This window comes from Leuciscus leuciscus, assembly GCF_965113295.1.
Source record: "Leuciscus leuciscus genome assembly, chromosome: 13".
NCBI classification, from domain to species: Eukaryota; Metazoa; Chordata; class Actinopteri; order Cypriniformes; family Leuciscidae; genus Leuciscus; species Leuciscus leuciscus.
Window position 1 is genome coordinate 15,584,318 of NC_138737.1, and position 19,580 is coordinate 15,603,897.

Genomic DNA, 19,580 nt, shown 5'->3' on the forward strand with positions numbered 1-19,580 from the left:
ATTAATTAAAGGTGATCAGTCACTGTACTTAAGATACATTTACTCTAATCTCACAGCAACCATAAACAGCTTTTCAAAAAATAACAGTGACTGTCGGCATGAGTGTTGCAGAGTCACATTTGATCAGATTAACGTTTGCATCATACACATGAAGTTTGGACTTGATAATAACGAAGCCGCTGGCTTGTGATGTGTATTTGTTTCTGTTCTGGAAAGCTCGTGCTTCAGTTTATGTACAGTGGGATGAAGCGATGCCAGGCCTGTCCAGTGTGATAAATACAACTCCCAGAGTTTCACCATGCTCTGTGTTATCCATCTTCTGATGGTGGGCTATTTTGATGCAAACAGCTCCACGACAATGCATCATTGCATGTTTTGTCAGCTTTTAAAAATAAATTTTACATTAAACAGAATGATGATGACGACATGTAAAAAAAAAAAAAAGCAGAGTCCTGCAGAGTTGAGTGACTCACATAAATCATTTCAGGAAATAAATAAGAATTTTTCAAGCTTTCCTCCTACTATTAGGGCGTTTTTCCACTGGGTTCGTTTGCTGCGGTCCGAACCCGAGTGCGCTAGTTCCCGGCGCCTCCCGCAGCGTTGGTCTGGTTTCACACTCAATTAATTGTATCGAACCCAGGTGCGTTTGCAGTGATCTTACGTCATCGCAAACGCAATCAAACAATGATATCGACAGTGATACGCATGCGCGGGATACTATACTTCCTGAACAAGCGCGCACCCGAGTCCGTGTTGCTTGCACATTAACGCGAACCGCACCACGGTTCGGGAGCAACCGAGCTCAGACCACCTCCTCCAGCTAGTCTCGGGTTCGGTACTCTAGTGCGCACCCGGGTCCGATGACAGCGTTCACATTAACGATTTTTCATGCGAACCGTGCCCCGGTCCGCACTAAACTGCCAGTGTGAAAGCGCCCTCAATTAAATCATGTTTATGTGGAATTACTTCAATGTTCATTTACTTAGTCTAATGGCGTGACACCTCCACATAATAAAAAGAGAGATATTTAGCATTAATAGCATAAAATAAAGCAAATTATACATATTTATATTACTGTATAATATAAACAGTTATATACAATATGCCTAAATATGCCTATTTTTGGTAAAATATTCTATTATTATTATTATTATTATGCACACCATTAAAGCTAAAGAAATGATCATCAGCAACACCATAATTTTTTGTTTTACACTTCACAAATATTTACTTTAACTTAAACTCTTGATATACTGTCCATTTGTTAACTATCCAAGTGTGTGTGTGTGTGTGTGTGTGTGTGTGTGTGTGTGTGTGTGTGTGTGTGTGTGTGTGTGTGAGAGAGAGAGAGAGAGTGTGTGTGTGTGTGTGTGTGTGTGTGTGTGTGTGTGTGTGTGTGTGTGTGTGTGTGTGTGTGTGTGTGAGAGAGAGAGAGAGAGAGAGTGAGTGTGTGTGTGTGTGTGTGTGTGTGTGTGTGTGTGTGAGTGTGAGAGAGAGAGAGAGAGAGAGAGAGAGAGAGAGAGTGAGAGAGAGTGTGTGTGTGTGTGTGTGTGTGTGTGTGTGTGTGTGTGTGTGTGTGTGTGTGTGTGTGTGTGTGTGTGTGTGTGTGTGTGTGTGTGTCCACATGTGCATGCCTGTGTGCATGCATGACTGTCTATTCGAATATAAACAAGCCTGATGATGTAACAGTCCATAATTTCTGATGCTTCATTGCATGCATACACATAAATAATCTGAACACACACAAAAACCCTCACTCCGTAAAACCAGTCATGCAGCTATAAAGAAACTTTTGCTGCTCTCCGTTTCTCTGCAGCCTGAGGGAAACGCTCACGATCACTCGTTTACTCACCCACATTCACCCCTCGTTCCTCGCTGACATCTCCACAAATCAAATGATTGGGATTAAAAGAATCTCAACTATCATCTCCTGAACGGAATCCAACAGCAAGCTTATTCAAAAGCTCAAACTCCCTCTTCACCTGCCAGGAGCGACTCCCACTGGTTTACAGATATTAACTATCCTCAGCCCTCCCTCTCTTTCGCTGCTTAAAAAGGAGGAGCTACAACTGACACCAATGTTCAACACACACACACACACACACGTTGTGCAAAAGGAAAAGAAGGATCTAAGGTCAAGGTGCAGAATTTCAAACAGGTAATGACTCTCTTTTTAAACATATCCACACACACACACACACACACACACACACACACACACACACACACTCTCTCACTTGCCAAATTCCGGTAAGAGGAAACCATACACACACACTGAAGTTAACAATCAACAACTAACACACTGTTCTCAGAATAAGCCACAGGAAACCTCTGATATTGGCATCTATCTCCATTCACTTGTTTTTGTCAATCAGTTTTGATCCAAGTATCTCAGCATGTGATTGGGGGAGGCAGGGGGGCAAATGTAACACACTAAATTGAAAGATGACACTTACACAGCACATGCTCAGTAAAGATAAATTCCCATCTGAGAGAAAGACCTTCAATTGTTTCACTTTGTGAGAAAAAAAAAGAAAAAAGAAAATTATTTTATCAAATATTTCTCTTCTGCAGTCTAATGTTTTAAATTCCAAATAATATTAAATTAATATGTCATCTCTCGGTTAAAAAGTTAACTGTTTAACAAAAATGTTTCTTCATGGCTGTGTTGAGATTCAAAACTAGTCATGACATCTCCATTTCAGATTCAATATATATATATTTTTTTTACATTATATATTTTTTTTTATGTGATAATTATCACATTATATGTTTTTCCTGTCACTTCTGATTACATTTAATTCATCCTTGCTGAATAAAAGTATTAATTCCTTAAAATAAATACAAATTTAAAAAAAAATTTAAAACGTACTGACCCCAAATTTTTTATCAAGAAATTTGTTCAATACAAATGTTTCTTATACAATTTTTTTTTTTTTTTTTACATTTGACTCGGCACATCTTTTTCCCCAAAGTGACCTTTTTTTTTAAATCAGTTTGTATCTCCCTTGGGAATTGAACCCATGACCTTGGTGTTGGCAGCATAATGTGGGCAGTAACAGTTGAGCAGTCTAACAAGCATGCCCAAAAATGTGATTAAGCTCACTAGGTCATACGTGCACACTGACATATTCACTCTGGTACTTACAAACCAAAACTGATTCACACACAAAATATGTGTGTCTGAATATAGCTGTGTTGCTTTTCAACACTGAGCTAAATTTTACGGATCCCTCAGGATGGTTTATCAACACACACATTACACCTGTCAACAGGGTTCACACACATCAGCTTAACGCACAGACAAACATACAATCCCATTTACACAAAGGAATGTAAAGTGTGAATAAATGCTGTGCCAACCACGTGAGCGAGGAGATGTGTGGAAGGAAGGAAAGAGAGGAATCAAAGATTCGACTGACAACAGCTCAAAGTTGTTCAAAGACTAACAACAGCAGGCTGGAGTCATCTTCTGACAGCGGATAATTAGTCTTTGAGTCACAGAAACAGAAGTCCTTACACTTATGAAGTATAATAAACACACTTACAGAAGCCAACATAAATTGACAACGTGACCCAGATGAAAAATCTTAGTTTATCTAAGAGAATAAAAGAGTGATAAATGAGACAACGTTTGTTTAAGAACTGCAGCCACAGTCACTCCCTCTATGGAGATGATGGATCAATGGATTCATAATTTATAACCTTTGATTCAAAGCTAGTGAATAGAGAACCTCAATCAGTTAGAGTCTCTAAGAGTCAACCTGGAGTCAGGGCCAAGAAAACACTGTAAGATAATATGGTAGTGTCTCTCTAACACTCCATCTCTCTCCCTTTTATGACATGTTCAGTAGAGAGTGAATGTGTGCAGTCTCTCATAGCCAGACTGGATCACTGACATAACGTCTGGTCCATATTGTTGAAAGCTATTCTGGCCAAGAACTAGGGCTGGGCAATATGGAACAATATTTTTTTCCATATCATACAAAATTTATATTTATCATTGCAATATTCATTTACTATTAATGGGGGAAGGAAATGCTTTCCACATATTTGTTAGACCTTGAGAATTAATGTTAACATGTAAACTTGTTAGTTCACAACTAAACTCCACAGAGTAGCCACCTTTTCATATAGGGCCCCATGAAATCCCTTTTATTTTCCCCTAAATTCTATTTTATTTTTTAGGATTTTGTGTTTTATGATTTAATACAAATTTATATAAACTTTAACAATTTAATCAAGCTTTTAAAATTAAAATATATCATCAATTCATTTACAACAAAACATTGGATTTGTATTTTTGTCAAGATGCTTCACAACAAAACTATATAAATGTAAAACATGGATGAAAAAAATATCTTGGTTGTATGATATTCCTTAGAAATGATAATATTATTTTTACTTTGAGAAGTACATTTGAGTATTTATTTTTTTGTTTAGTGAGTGATATATTTCGGTCATAATTTCTTGAAGTTAAACCGAACTTTTGTTTTGACAGATTGCTGTGAAGATCTTTCAGTTTTAGTTTTAGTTTCAGTGTGTATTTGACGGTAGTTTTTCTCAAATGAAATGGTGAAAAACTTGTGAAGTGACTCTCAAAGCATATTGAAACTGCAGATGCTAAAAACACACATATGTATGTGAGCGTCAAATGTATGTGAGTTTGTGTATCAGACGAAACCACGCCGTTCATTCACACAGAGACACACAGAAATTACTTACTAGCGACATGCACTGACTGGCTGTTTTTACGTTTATTTCTGCTGTATGATAGGCTGTTACATTAATCCATATCAAGAAAAAATCTCCAGAGCTTATCATCATTAAAGGTATAGCGGAGGATGTTTTACTTCCTGGTGGGTAGTCTAAACTATTGGTCCTCCTAATTGTCAATCATTCTGGTGAATCAATCAAACTTTTCAAAAAGTGGAGAGGGCGGGTCTTATCTAAAATTTGGAAAGATCCTCCGCTATACCTTTAAGTAAATATCAATATGATATTGTTTATTGCCCAGCCCTACCAAGAACCACCATTTAATTAGATAAAGGTAATTTGACTGACACAAAGTAACTAACCACACTTTTTTGTTGATTTTAGGTGCTGTAAAGCTGAAATCCCTCAATAACAAGGCATCAGAGCTGTGGCGCACTCGGCTGTGCACATGCTCAGGATGCTTAGGATGCTCAAGGGCTGTCGGCTCATGGGAAAAAAGTTTAATCTGGGACATGTCATGTGCTTTCCACTGTCATATAAAAATAAAGGCAAAAACATATCCCCCAAATCCCCCCAAAAAACAAACCAACCAACAAAAATGACAAAGAAAATAAATTGGCAGCTCATTCAAATGCACAGCAGTTCTCACTAAGGTTGTAAAGACAATGATGAAATTACCCGAAAATCTCACAAAGCTCACAATTCCAGTAAACAGGGACCGGATTCTCGAAACATTCTTAAGAATACAAATCTTTTTAACTGCCCATTTCTTCTTGTTTTCAAACTTCTAATCTAAAAAAAAATTATTTGGGAATGATTTTAATTCCCAAAAACATTTCTTAAGAAAGATCACATTTAAGAAGCATTCATATTCCCGAAAAGAATGTTCTTAAAAATCATCGTAAATAACTTCTTAGAGTGACAACCTCCAACCTGTCTTATAAACCCAAATGTGGGATGTTTAATAAATTGACTGGGTTGTCTTAAATGGTAAACACTGCAACATAACACTAGCTACATATAATACAAATTACTACTAGGAATGTGGACGTGTACTCTGAAGTGACACCGATCGATCATAAAAAACAGTGATCACTACTCTAGAATTACCTAGGCACCACACAGATACAAGACGCATTCGCTCTAAAGCACAAGAAAGACGGAGCGCAAATGAATTGGAAAGACAGCTGCATCTTGAGACAGGCTCTTTTAAAATGATCTATTTTAACTTGACACAGCGCATTAAAAACATGGCGACCAAATTAAGATGTTCTTAAGAAAATATTTTAGAACTTCTTAAATTTTCAAGAATTGCACTTAGGAACATTCTTACGAACTTCTTAGAATTTGTCTAAAGAATTTTCTTAACTTCTTTCTTAAGAATTCTTTTGTGAATCCGGCCCCAGTTCTTCCTCAGAAGATGCTTGTGGCTGCAAAGTGGTGCATAATTTTTTTTTACTAGTAAATACTCACGACTATTCAAAAGTCTTGGGTCAGTAAAATGTTTTAAACCATTTCACCTTAGTTCACCTTCCCATTCGTATTTTAAAAACATGTGGAACCAGCTCCTACTACTGGCTGTAGTCTCTAGCCTCTAGCCAAAAAAGCCTCTGATGATGCAAAATTATGATTTTTGCATCATCTGAGTTTTTTTTCCAGACACACAATACAGAAATCTCTCATATCAGGGGGACATGAGGGAGGGAAGCACGCGGTCATTCGAAAATACTACCGGGTTTCTACCAATACAAAGCTTAATGCTAATCGGTGAAGTATCCCTTTAATGATAAATGAACTTGGCTTGCTGTTCTTGAAGGAGACTCAAACCTGAGGGTTGGCTTAAACTCCAAGCTCAACCACCCTATAATGGTACTAGGAAGAATGAGAGAAATAGAGGAGGAGATGGAGATGCCGGAAGAATTAAATTGAATTGAATTTAGGCACGTAATGATGATTGACAGGACTACCTGATTAGGCTCCTCATGAACATATTTGGAACTTCATTTAATACTTTTATTCAGCAGTAATGAATTAAATTGCTCAAACGTAACAAACACTTATTACATAAAAGATATATTTCAAATTAATGTTGTTCTTTTAAACTTTCTATTCATCAAAGAATCCTGAAAAAGTATTCGCAGTTTCCACAAAAATAGTAAGCAGCGCAACTGTTTTCAATATGGTAATAAAAAAATATGTTTCTTGAGCACCAAATCAGCATATTATAATGATTTCTGAAGGATCATGTGACTGCAGATTGGAGTAATGATGCTGAAAATTCAACTTTGACATCACAGGAATAAATTACATTTTTAAATATATTAAAATAGAAAACAGTTGTTTATATTAAAATTTTTCAAAAAGGAAAAATCCTGTATTTTTGATCAAATCAACGCAGATTTGTTGAGCATAAGAGACTTCCTTTTTTAAAAAGAAAATCCTACCGAGCCCAAAACTTGAATGGTAGGGTATATATATGTGCATCCCGATTGCCAGACAGAGACAGAGTGGAGCTTATGATTTTGACATTTTTTTTATTCCTTTAGCCTGATGTTGAGACTAGTGTGTGTGTGTCTCTCTCTCTCTCTCTCTCTGTGTGTGTGTGCTTCCAGCTCAGGAAAATTCACTCTCTATCTCTCAGGTGACGCCTCATAGATCACACTCTGAGTTTCAATCTGAAACACACTCATTTTCATTCGACTAGTCAGTGGTGCGTTTTAGTGGTGTGAGAGTGTTTGTGCTTATCTGGACTTCATTTAGGCTTTCAGCATGTGCACTATTCTTACCTTTATCCAATGACGTCTCCTGGAGAACGGCGTCACCTTTTTTACCAAGCTCTGTCAAAGCTTTCTGTCTTTGCACCGCTGCATCTGTGGGAGAAACACACAGACACATAACATTAGATTTGTAAAAACTGTGTGTTCAAGCCAGATTCACTCTTCTGGCTTCCTTATAATCGCAACAGATGGAAGATGGAAGTTCACATTTTAGTCAAATAAATGTCTAGAGTTCAGCTTGAATGACCTCTGGTATCGGCAGCAGTGTATCTCACCTCTGATCCGGCTGAAATATCACACCACTCACTGCAGAAGGAACTGGAAGCATTTAACACACAAATCAATGACAGAATAGAGGCTCAGCCACTGGATGCTTGTTATAACGCCTTCAGGATAGATTTCAATGCTTAGAAAGCTTCTTTACCTAATTAAAATGAGCATAATCTTATAAAACTAAATCACTGGCTTTATTCTGCAGGGGAAATGTGTTTGCTCTCTCTCTCTCTCTCTGAAGATGTTTTCACTCTGATCATCCGTCACTCAACTTTAATTCCAGCACTGACGGATAAGAGAACCTGTTTGGCGGGTGCAAAGATCAACATCCTTCAGATGAGTGCGATAAGATCCTTCAGCTGTCAGCGACTCAAAACACTTACACATACACACATGTACACACGCACTTGAAAAATATTGATTTCGTGATTGTGAGTGACATAAAATCGCTAAAGTGCTAAGTGTTAAGACATCTAGTTTCCTTTGCTCTTTCATTCTCTCTTCAGCCTTTCTCAAACCCTTTTATGCATTTCTCTACACAAAGTCTGAGACCACTAGTAAAAATGCTTCTTTTTTTCATTGTTCTAATTTAACACAAATGTTTTCGGTACAAATTATGTTCTCAGCATAGCAATTTGAGTGGAAAATGTTCCCTGTCTCTGTGACTCTCTCACATGCCGAGTTTAACAGATCGATGATGAATGGATGAAATGTGTTGTTTCCCAGACAAAGTGACAGAATCAAGATAAAAGAGAGTGAGGGGGAGGAATGACATGTCAAACTAAGAACAAAATGCAGCAGAAGAAAAATTCAAACAACTAAAGACTTTAAAATACAGAATGTGAACATTTTTGTTCTTGTAAATCCTTGAAATGGCATCCTCTTAATCAAATAAATTCACATCACCATAAGCATCCCATCACCATGGGAACCAATTGGGATGACTAAAGAGAGGTCAAATACAATCGGTTTACTAAACAGATCTGACATTGCTTGTGTGTGCTCTGGCAGGATGTTAAGTTTAAAACATCTCATTCAGAGGTCAAAACTCTGTCTTTCTAACAGAAAGTCTGGAGCTGAGTCAGGATATGACCAGGGGTTGCTAAGCAACTAATGCCAAGGTAACGGCACCCAAAACTCATATGCCTGGCTGTTTCAGACAGAAGGTCATCAGAGGGCCAAAATTTGGAAACAGGAAACACCTGTGGTGCAAAATACTTTTCCAAGTTACGTCAAATGAAAATAGCAATTAAAAAACTGTAAAAAAATATCCTGTTAAATTAACAGTTTAAAACGGCAACGCTTTAATCCGTGGACTAAAAACAAACTAAACAAAGTATCCTATCAAATAAATGCAGCCTTGGTGAGATTAAGAGACTACTTTCAAAAACATTACAAAACCTTAATGTTTCCAGACTTTTAACTGGTAGTGTAACACTCAAAATATTCAAACACAGTCAGTTTAGTGAATGTTAGCAAACGAGAATTTTTTGGAAAGCAATCCTTCAACAGTTAGATACTGAAAAGCAATTTGCTTGATTGCTTGTTGCAATTTCCTCATTTTACTATACTGACGGTTTCTTTTTAAAGCTGTTTAATTCATGTTTAATTAATTGGAAAATACTTGAAAGGTACCTGCAATCGTTGTAATGTATTAGCCTATCTAATATTAATAACTGCAATAATTAATTGCATTAATATTAAACTTTTTAAATAAAGTAGTTAAATCAAGTGTTTTTTTGTATTGAAAAGACTTTCAATCGCGAAAGTTCACTGTTATTGGTATCAACAACACTAATGAGCTTTATTGACAAGTGTCTGTGGCATTACCACAAAAAATCCTTTAAAAATAGCTAATAAAACCAAAGAAAAATGTACACAGTAATGCTCTTACAATGTAGGTCACTATTATTAAGCAAATGCATTAATTACTCTCCCTCATGTCTTTCCAAACCCGTAAGACCTTCGTTCATATTCGGAACACAAATGAAGATAATTTTGATGAAATCCAAATCCCTTTATTCAACAATTTCAACAATCCCCCTCCCCTTTATTCAACAATTTCTTCTCTTCCCTTTCAGTCTCTAATGCGATTCAAATGAGCACCACGACACATGCGTGTGATGCTGACGCATGAGCCGGCCAATACTGAGCCGGCGTTCTGACGTAGAACCCAGAAGTACTTACATCCTCCCAGAGCACTTATATCCTCCCAGAGCACACACGAGCAATGTCAGATCTGTTTAGTAAACCGAACAGTGTCAGAGACTGAAAGGGAAGAGAAGAAATTGTTGAACAAAGTCGTTGTTTTTTTTGCACACAAAAAGTATTCTCGTCGCTTCATAACATTAAGTATAACTACTGTAGTCACCACTGGACTATTTTAACAATGTTTTTACTACCTTTCAGAAACCTCTTGGACTTCATCAAAATTATCTTCATTTGTGTTCAAAATATGAACGAAGGTCTTACAGGTTTGGAAAGACATAAGGTTGAGTAATTAATGACAGAATTTTCATATTTGGGTGAACTAACCCTTATATATATATATATATATATATATATATATATATATATATATATATATATATATAGAACAACAAAGGAAGTTAAGAGGCACTTGAATTAAATAAGTTTGGCCCTTATCAGAAATGGAATACTTACAATAAATGATTAAATTAATTAATTAAATTAAAACCTATTAAATTAATTTATAAGCATGACTATTAATGATGGTTAAATCAGAGTGCATCACTTAAGAGACTTGAGACTTTAAGGGAATATTAATGCAAAATAAAAGGAAGAATAAAATATTGTAAGTGCCATAAGCAACCAATTTAACCCACTGAATGAGATGTTACAGGACACAAACAAGTTAATAATAGTGAAAGAAAGATCTGTTTAAACCGATCAGCTGAAGCTGTGTAGATGGCCTTGTGCATTCCCTGAATGACAAGTGATCAATGTTGCTTTCACAATCCACAGGCATGTAATCAGGCCTTCATCAAGCTGTGCTGAACTTGAATGTGCTGTTGCTTTTAAAGTGTAGAGAGACTACTGTGAAAAACGTCAGTGCTTTTAATAAAGCCTTTAGCCTTTTTTAACCTCCCAGTTTAATGCCACAACTCTGCCTCTGTCATCTTCTCCTTGATCAGTACACACATATGTATGTGCAGAGATTTTTCCATCATGAATACCAGCCAAATAATGTCCAGAGGCACGGCAATGATAAACACCTCTGGTTTAACAGCTTAAATATTGGAAAATTTCATTTTGATCCAGGACACCCAATAAGAAGCTGGATTTGAATTGAAGTCTGCAGTGCAGAGTACAATGTCTGTGATCCAAAACTTATAAAACGCTTACCAAAAAATTCCAGTTGTGCAGAGAGAGTTTGACATCTAGCTGTAACCTCTTAAACCTCATTGGTACTGTAGGCAGTGTACAGGGTTTATTTTAGAAGCATATCAACTCCAAGTGCTGCAAATAGCTAAATACACACACACACACACACACACACACACACACACACACACACACACACACACTCACTCACTCACTCTGGCTGGTAACCCCATCCAGTCGTTTTAATGCCAAACGGCAAACAGATATAAGCTTACTCTCGACATCTGTGTTTAACATTATAGTGAACACTGGCAAACACCAGCACACACAAACTGCACCCTTACAAATCAAACATTAACACAAAAACATTTATGATTTATCTATACCAAATATGCTGTACAGATGATTTGTTTGGAAAATCTACACAAATTGATTTCTCAAAACTCCATATAAATCACATATAGTCCCAAACCCAGAGTCCTTTGCTACATAATATAAAACAAACATAACCTCATAATTTTACAACAGTGCAAAAGAAATGAACTGAAACCCTATTATAGACATTTAAATATGGCAGAAAACGGTTCACATTCAAACGTGGCTGATCAAATTACACGGCGAGGGGCAAAACTCGAATGCTCCACAGGTTAGTAACTGTCACTGTGTGAATGACAACCAATGCATTTCCTCTCACACAAAATAACAACTCACTTTTTTTCCTACTGTTTTGTAGCCCAGCAAACGTGAAAGAGAGAGAGCGAGAGGCAAAAATGTCCTGTCAGCCCCTCCAGATCTTCCATACTAACAGAGCAGGTGGAATATGACACTCTGTGAAGTGTGTGTGGGGGGGGGGGGGGGGGAAATAAGAGTGAAGTGAGTTCATTGAGAAGTTTAAAGCTATGCTGTGCAAAGGTTGTATAGACTGCCCCTTTACACCTTCTCTCAGAGATTCAACCAATGTGTAATACTGTAACTGTGCTGATAAATGTGAAGTTAACTTCCAAGATCCAAAATTAACACTCGACAAGCAACAAATGCAAGTAGGAAAAAAATGCTTTAAAAGGCACAATAGATAACATTTTTGGATTAAAATATCCAAAAGCCTCTAGAACAATGTTATATATTTTGTTCACTTGTATACTTACATTACCCCAAATCCAGAGAAATCTGCTATTTTAACCAGTGTAACATCCTGTGTCATTGTGTCGCCTGTCAATGACCTCATATCTGCATTACCCTCGATTTCTGGTTTTACTTCTGTAGAAACCATGGAAACACCAAAGAAGCTTTAATATATTATGTGTTTTATTAGACAGGTCATTCAGCTTTTATGAGTATGATATTCTAATATTGATCTAGCTTACTGCAGTGTGCAACAAGTAGAGTAATGTTATAATATAACTTTCAACACACTCAATTGTATGTTAGTATGATTCTTTTGATAATGGCAGTTGGATAGTACATTTATTAGGAGCTGCAACATAATACATTAAAAATAAATGCATAACAAATTTTCTAATTATCAAATCATTAGATTGATAGTCTCTTTGATGTATGTTCTTGATTAAATCAAATGGCAAACAGTAAATACTAAAGACAACATACATTGCATTCTATAATTTTTACCACATGTAAATGACCATTGGTTTTTTTTTCTCCAGAACTGTTTCGACCAACACATTGGAAAAACATACCTACATATTTTGCAAAACTCACCTATATATACAATTCACTGCAGTTTCCAGCTGAAATGAACACTAGTAGTGACAGTAAAACACCAACAACTTTTATTCCTTTTCACACTAATTATTATGATTACAGGCACAGATCATTGCTTAACAAATAGTTATTTTTGGACGGTTTCTTGAACAATACTTTGGTATGACCTGAAAACACTTTTACCATAGTACGTGATTTGTAAACTAATCTATTATAATGCTTGCATCACAGAACCAGCTCCACTTTCTGCTGTAGTAAACTTGATTTTTCATGTATTTTTGCTGCAGTTTAAGTGGCTCATCGTTGTTTGTCAGAGACAAAAAGATTTCTATAAAATGTATGACAGTTTCATGGCATGTAAGACATATTATGCTGGTAAATTCTCAATTCGCCATCGGCAGGTGTGAAAAAAAGTTATTTTCAAATTTTGATACATTGATGATTTATTAGGTTTAGATACAGCAACGCACATATTCATACGAAGTGACTCAGATAGAGGACGGCAATGCTCTAGAGGAGTAAACAGCCTCAATCACAGGCATTAGAGCAGCAGGATGTGCAGGTGTCAGGTGACCTAAACACCTTTCAGTGATGACAGCCAAACATATCACAACACAGCAGTAAAGATTTATGACCACAGCGTTCATCAGTTTAGCATGCAAGTGAGTACCTGTGAAAAAAAAAAAAGAAAGAAAAAGACAGGGAGAGAGGAAACAGAGAGATAGACAGGGAGAGAAAGAAATGTGGTACTGGATGTGTCTGTCTGAGATTCTTGCTCAATGGATGCCAACGGCAAAATGCGTTGCAGCAAAAGATAAGATTCTCTCAATTTGTCGACTCATGACAGACTGTCAATTTCACAGAACTTCACTTTGCAAAACAGCAGGTTCTATGTTCTGTGATACAGTGTGTATGGGTCTTTAAAAACCTAGATCCTACACATCATTCCAGAAGCAAGCAATAATATTCTGGGTAGTTGTTGACCAATGTGAGTTTTTGAATAGCTGATGCCGATATATAGAGAATGTTCAAAAGATGATTTAATTATTTTGAATGATTAATTATTGAGAAAATGTCTCTTATCTCTGTCTCTGTTGACTATGGCTGTATTATTTGATCAAAAATATAGTAAAAACAGTACTATTGTGAAATATTAATATTACTCTTGAAAATTACTAGGTTCATATCATTTAAAATGTAGGCTAATTTATTCCTGTGATGGCAAAGCTGAATTTTCAGCATCATTACTCCAGTCTTTAGTGTCACATGATCCTTCAGAAATAATTCAAATACGTTGATTTGGTGGTCAAGTACAATTTCTTCTTATTATAAATCTTCAAACATTTTCCTAATATTTTTTAGGAAACTGATTTTTTTTTTCATGATTCTTTGATCAATAGAAAGCACAACAGAAACACATTTATTTGAAAAAGAAATCTTTCGTAACATTATAAATCTCTTTACAGTCACTTTTGATCAATTTAATGCACCCTTGTTGAATTAAAGTATTAATTTATTTTTAAAAAACAATACTGACATCATACTTTTGAACAGGTAGTGTATAACTTAAAGGGGTCCTATTATGCTTTTTGACTTTTTCAACTTTAGTTAGTCTGTAATGTTGAGCATAAACATGATCTGTAAGGTTACAAAGCTCAAAGTCCACTCCAAAGGGAGATATTTTATTTAACATAATCCACTTTTCAAGAACTACAACGAACGACTCGTTTGGACTACAATGCGTTTTTTCTGGGCTTTGTGATGTCATAAATGTTACTAATATAAATAATCCCCGCCCACGGGAGGGACGAGGCCTGGTTGAGCTACAGCTATGTCAAAAGGACGCTGTTTTTTCCACCCCTATTCCAAAACTCATTTGTTTCCAATTACAAGTTTTTTGTTGTAGCTACGATGTGAACAAAGGGCAAAGCTGTTTGGCTCCGCTCTTCCCATAGCTAACAATAGTGTTGATATAGTTTTTACTGTGGCTTTTATGATCGATTCCTGTTTGTATTACCATAGTTTTCCAACAAATATCATGATAAAATGATACAATTACAACAACAAAAAACACCACTCTGAAACGTCCTGAGAAATCCGTGCTTGCAAAGTCTGTGCATGAAATCCGTTCAAGATAATCCTCTTGTTGGTTAACATTGTCAGGGTCTGAATCAGGCTTGAATTGGTTTGAAATTGACACCATCCTTAATAATTACACCTGAGTAGAGCTTGTGGTGATGGTAAGGGGCGGGACATTTCCCAAACATGCACATAAAAGCCAGCGGTGCCAATCACAACACACTGGGGCAGCTAACCAACATCACAGCACATTTCGAATTTCGAAAGGAGGGGCTTCATCGAAATAGGAACTATATGGTGCGTTCGAGCCAGAATGGGAAGAGAGGTGCTGTAATAATGGAAAATAATTTGAAAAAGAATGTGTTTTTTGAACAATCAAGCATGGAAGCATATTGTAGTACATCCCAAAAACAAAATCAAGACTTCATAAAAGCAGACTTCATAATAGGACCCCTTTAAATATACTAAATTAAATCTTGACAGAATTCACCTACTTCACACAATATTGATTAAATTCACTAAATAATATTTGCCAATAATCTCAAAATGATCAAATATCATGACATCACTAGCACATACATAATTCTGCCCTTTGAAATCATGAATCAGTCTGAAGGTCAAAAAGGTCCATAACTATGCTGTGTCTCAAGAACAGCAAATCAGCAAAACAACAAGCTAAAGTAGCTAATACAAAGCACCCAGTGGCCTGGCCAGAGGAATTTATTGCTGAACAAGATAGATTGAGTCAGTCATATTTGTGTTGAGCACACTTACAGTATTAATCACTGTGGGGTTTTTTTTTTTCTATGATGTGAAAATAAGTGAGTCACAAAATTGGTGTGGAAAGAGGCAGTGAATATCAACAAGGAACAAGACTGACTCTACATCATCAGTAAATAGAGTAGAGCACCATTATCAGTCAAATAAAATAATGAGTCTGCATTATTCAAGAGGTAAAGTCTTTATAACCTTTAGTTAAAGGTTAAAGCCACATTACATTTCATTGCATCTATTTTCTAAATGCATATTTTATTGTGATCTTATTGTGAACAATTCATCCATGAATTCTGTTTTTAGTTGAAAACCGTGTCGTTACTGTAGCTCCTTCCATTTCATCGCAAGTTTAAACAGCATCATTCCCAAGAAAGGAGCCAGAATCACAGGCCAGGGGAAACATCAGTCAGCACCATCAGGAATTCAAGAAGGATCAAATAAAGAGAGAGAGAATGAGGTATCACAGATTAGATGAGAGCACATCCTACTCATATGTCTAATAATATTAGATTAAAACTGAGCCCGGAACTGTCTCTAACTTGATGGTGGTGATTTAGCCTGACCTTTAATGCTGCTTTACTGCCATTTAAAGCCTTACATCTTAAATTATGGTGACTCCTTTTGATCCAAGCATGGAAATGGTCTTTAAGAGTGAGCTGAGCTCTTGACTACTTCAATCCAGCTGCTTGATCTGGATATATGTCGTGATGCTTCATCTTCTGCCTTGCATTTAAATTAGGCAGTTCACACGTCTGAGGGATGAGGATCAGGACTGCTTTCAGCCAGCTTCCATCCCAGCGCGCTCACACACATACAACACCTGTCTATAAACACGCTCTTGCTGGGATACAAACAACTAGATTTAGCATTTTAATAATAGATGGGACAAATAAATGGTCAAACACCCTTGTGAACATGGACAAACACCCATATGAAAATATAATCACTTTTATACAACGCAACAATCAAATACGAAGAGCTGATGACCCCCTTAATAGCTCATTAATGTCAGTAGGATAAACTAAAAGCATTGATCCACTGGAGTATGTGCAAGGGTATATAGAGAGAAGGGAGAAAAGCTTTTAGCTGCATTATCAGTCCTCCCCTTTGTGATGTCATAATGAGAGAAGATTGCCTAGCAACCCACACTGCTGCCTAGAGACCGATAGATGGGGAATTTGAACGGCCCCTATGACATAATCTACAGAACACAGGTTCACCTGTGTGGAGCGAATCTTCTGTTAGTATTGTCTCTCAAACTAAAGCAGTAAGCTTTACAGCAATTACTTTGGTAGTGAAATTGGATTTATCCTGACTAGCTCATATTTGCTATTCTCAAATGTATATGCAAGTGTAATTGAACAGAAACAGAAACAACCAGCCTTGCTGTATGTGCATGGCCGCCGACAGCTGTTACATCAAAACAATTATGCAGCCAGGCCATTAAAGCAATTTAGAAACATCAATATCATAGTCAGATGTATGGTGGCCAAGTGCACTTAAGACACATCCTTTGCTGGCCATAGTGGGGAAACACTATATAAACATCATCTTTAGGCAAATAAAAGAACTCTAAATGTAGATACTATGCCATAACTGGGAAAATAACTGAGACACAAAGATTGTGTGCGTGTGTGTTTATTTGTATGCGTTTAGCGTCTCATTCATTACCAGCAGGTCTTTGTAGGGCCATCTGCACTGCTACTCTCTCTTCCAAGAGATAAATAAGCACTGTTCTCATCTACACTGACAGGCCCGTGTCTGGGCACATGTGTATGTGTGATTTTCAATCTTGATAAGTCATTATTTTGTCAATACATATGTCCTGCATTCTGACATGTGGCAAAATAACACAAGCAACAACAATCAAGTCCTTGATTCGCTGATAGAGCAGCTTGGCTTGGCCAGACTGAAATACTGTAGCTTAACAGGCCCTAGCAACATCAAGGTCATAGGTTTGATTACCAGGGAATACATGTAATGATAAAACGTATAGCCTGAACGCTTTTTAAATCGCTCTGGATGAAAGCAGCCATCTGCCAAATACATAAATGCACATACAAATAAATTGCATCAAGTGACTTGGCAAGTCAAACCCAAGGCAGAAAAGTGCCTTTCCTGGAGTGGATGTGGGACATTAGACACAAGATCACAATCTGCTGAGCTCTCAATGAAGTGCTGAATGAAATCAGAGAGAGCTGCGGGCAAGAGCCTCACAGTATCAGGATTCATCTGCGGTCATGTGACGGATTTCTATTGAGGAATAGAAAGATTAGTGTATTTTTGCTTTATACAAGTAATTTTAGCAGAAATGTATGTAATGCATATAATGTACAGTTAGCCAGCATAATCACAAAATAAACATCCTGTGATGTAAATCTGGAAGAGGTTTGTTTTGCAATAACTACTGGTTGACTGCACATTTTCCCACTTGTTATACGGCTGCTTACCAAATAGATAAACAGACATGAAAAAAATGGGTGGCACAGATAAGGGTCAAATATACAGTTTAGTGATCATTATAAAAAATGAACACCATAAAAAAAAAATCAAGTAGCCATGTAATACGTGCACACTGGAAAAAATATTTTGTTGTATTAACAGTAAAATTATGGCAGCTGTCTGCAAGATTTAGGCTACATTAATTTACAATTAATAGGTTTTTACTGTAGCATTTCGAAAACATTTTTTACAGGGCAAGATGTATTCATTCTCATCAAAACACACACAGACTAACCTTGTATTGTGTAACCTTGTAAGAAAGTGTAAAATGATGTATGCATGTTTGTTTGTACAGTGAAACAAAGCTTCACTGTCACTTCAGGGCATATTAAATGCAGCAAATTATCTGAGATTGTTGAGTGAGTATGGAAATCACAATCCTGATTCATCATTGTGCCCTTAAGCAAGGCACACAACATAACCCCAGGGTGGCTCTGGAGTACAGTAGGTTGCTTTGGATATAAAGCATCTGTTAAATGTTAGCCCAGGGTGTCCACTCCACCCACTGAGAGCAGGTGGATCTGAAACAGAGAATCACTCTGAACACCCAAGAGACTCAAAACCAAAGCCATCCCGAGCTACACCACACAGCTTACAGACAATCAGAAGACTGACCAATCAATCAATGACCAAACAGCAAACAGAATGGCAGAAGAGCCGTATATGCTCTCTCTTCTGTAATGTGGTACACTTAGTGAGACTAGCATTAATGGAAAATGAAATGAAGGGCCATTTCCTGAAACATGAGCCGTGCTCGATTACAGTACCCGGGTTCTCAATAAAACAGTTTCTCTTGTGGATATCTTGTTTAAGCAAGGGAAAGATGTAAACTGCCACCAAAAATGACAATGACCAGATGCTCAAAACATGGAGGATAAATTTGGTATTTGTGGATTGGTTATGTAACATTTCATAATATCCAGCCATGGGTTTTGACAATGTATAATTTCAATGAACTGATTAAATTGTTGTTAGAAAAACAGTGGGCTAAATATGTCTTATAATGATAAAAAAAAAGTTGATTTCTGAAACTTGCTGATGAACAAACAAACACCCTTTCTCTTAATGAAAAGTATTTAAACACATACACACACACAAACAAGCATTATTTCCTGACACTTTCACACACACACACACACAAAAAAACATATTGTCCTGAAACACCCCAGCTGTCAGTGAGAACTGAAAACTGAATCGCCTTACTAACCCACTAGAATGAATCGGAGCAAAAGAGAGAGAGAGAGTTTGTAGCTATTCTGTCCATTCACTCGAAGGTCACGCAGGTAAGAGATATGAGCGGTCACACGTGCGGTTTCTTACCGTGGTGGTTCTGTTGCTGTTGTTGTTGATGTTCCTGCGGTTCGCCCGGTTCTTCCAGCTCGCCGAGTTCCGCCA

At 36.9% G+C, this 19,580-nt stretch overlaps 1 protein-coding gene across 4 annotated transcripts in view; it reads right to left on the reverse strand.

The window, feature by feature from the left end:
* kazna (kazrin, periplakin interacting protein a) overlaps window positions 1-19,580 on the reverse strand; it is a 60,607-nt gene that overhangs the window by 20,626 nt on the left and 20,401 nt on the right. For 3 of the 4 annotated variants that reach the window (XM_082188610.1, XM_082188609.1, XM_082188611.1), the window contains one exon: window positions 7,503-7,586. In XM_082188610.1, coding sequence (XP_082044736.1) covers window positions 7,503-7,586 — 84 coding nt within the window. Of the gene's footprint in view, window positions 1-7,502; window positions 7,587-19,505; window positions 19,575-19,580 lie in introns of those variants that run through there. The other variant, XM_082188612.1, reaches the window with a different exon arrangement.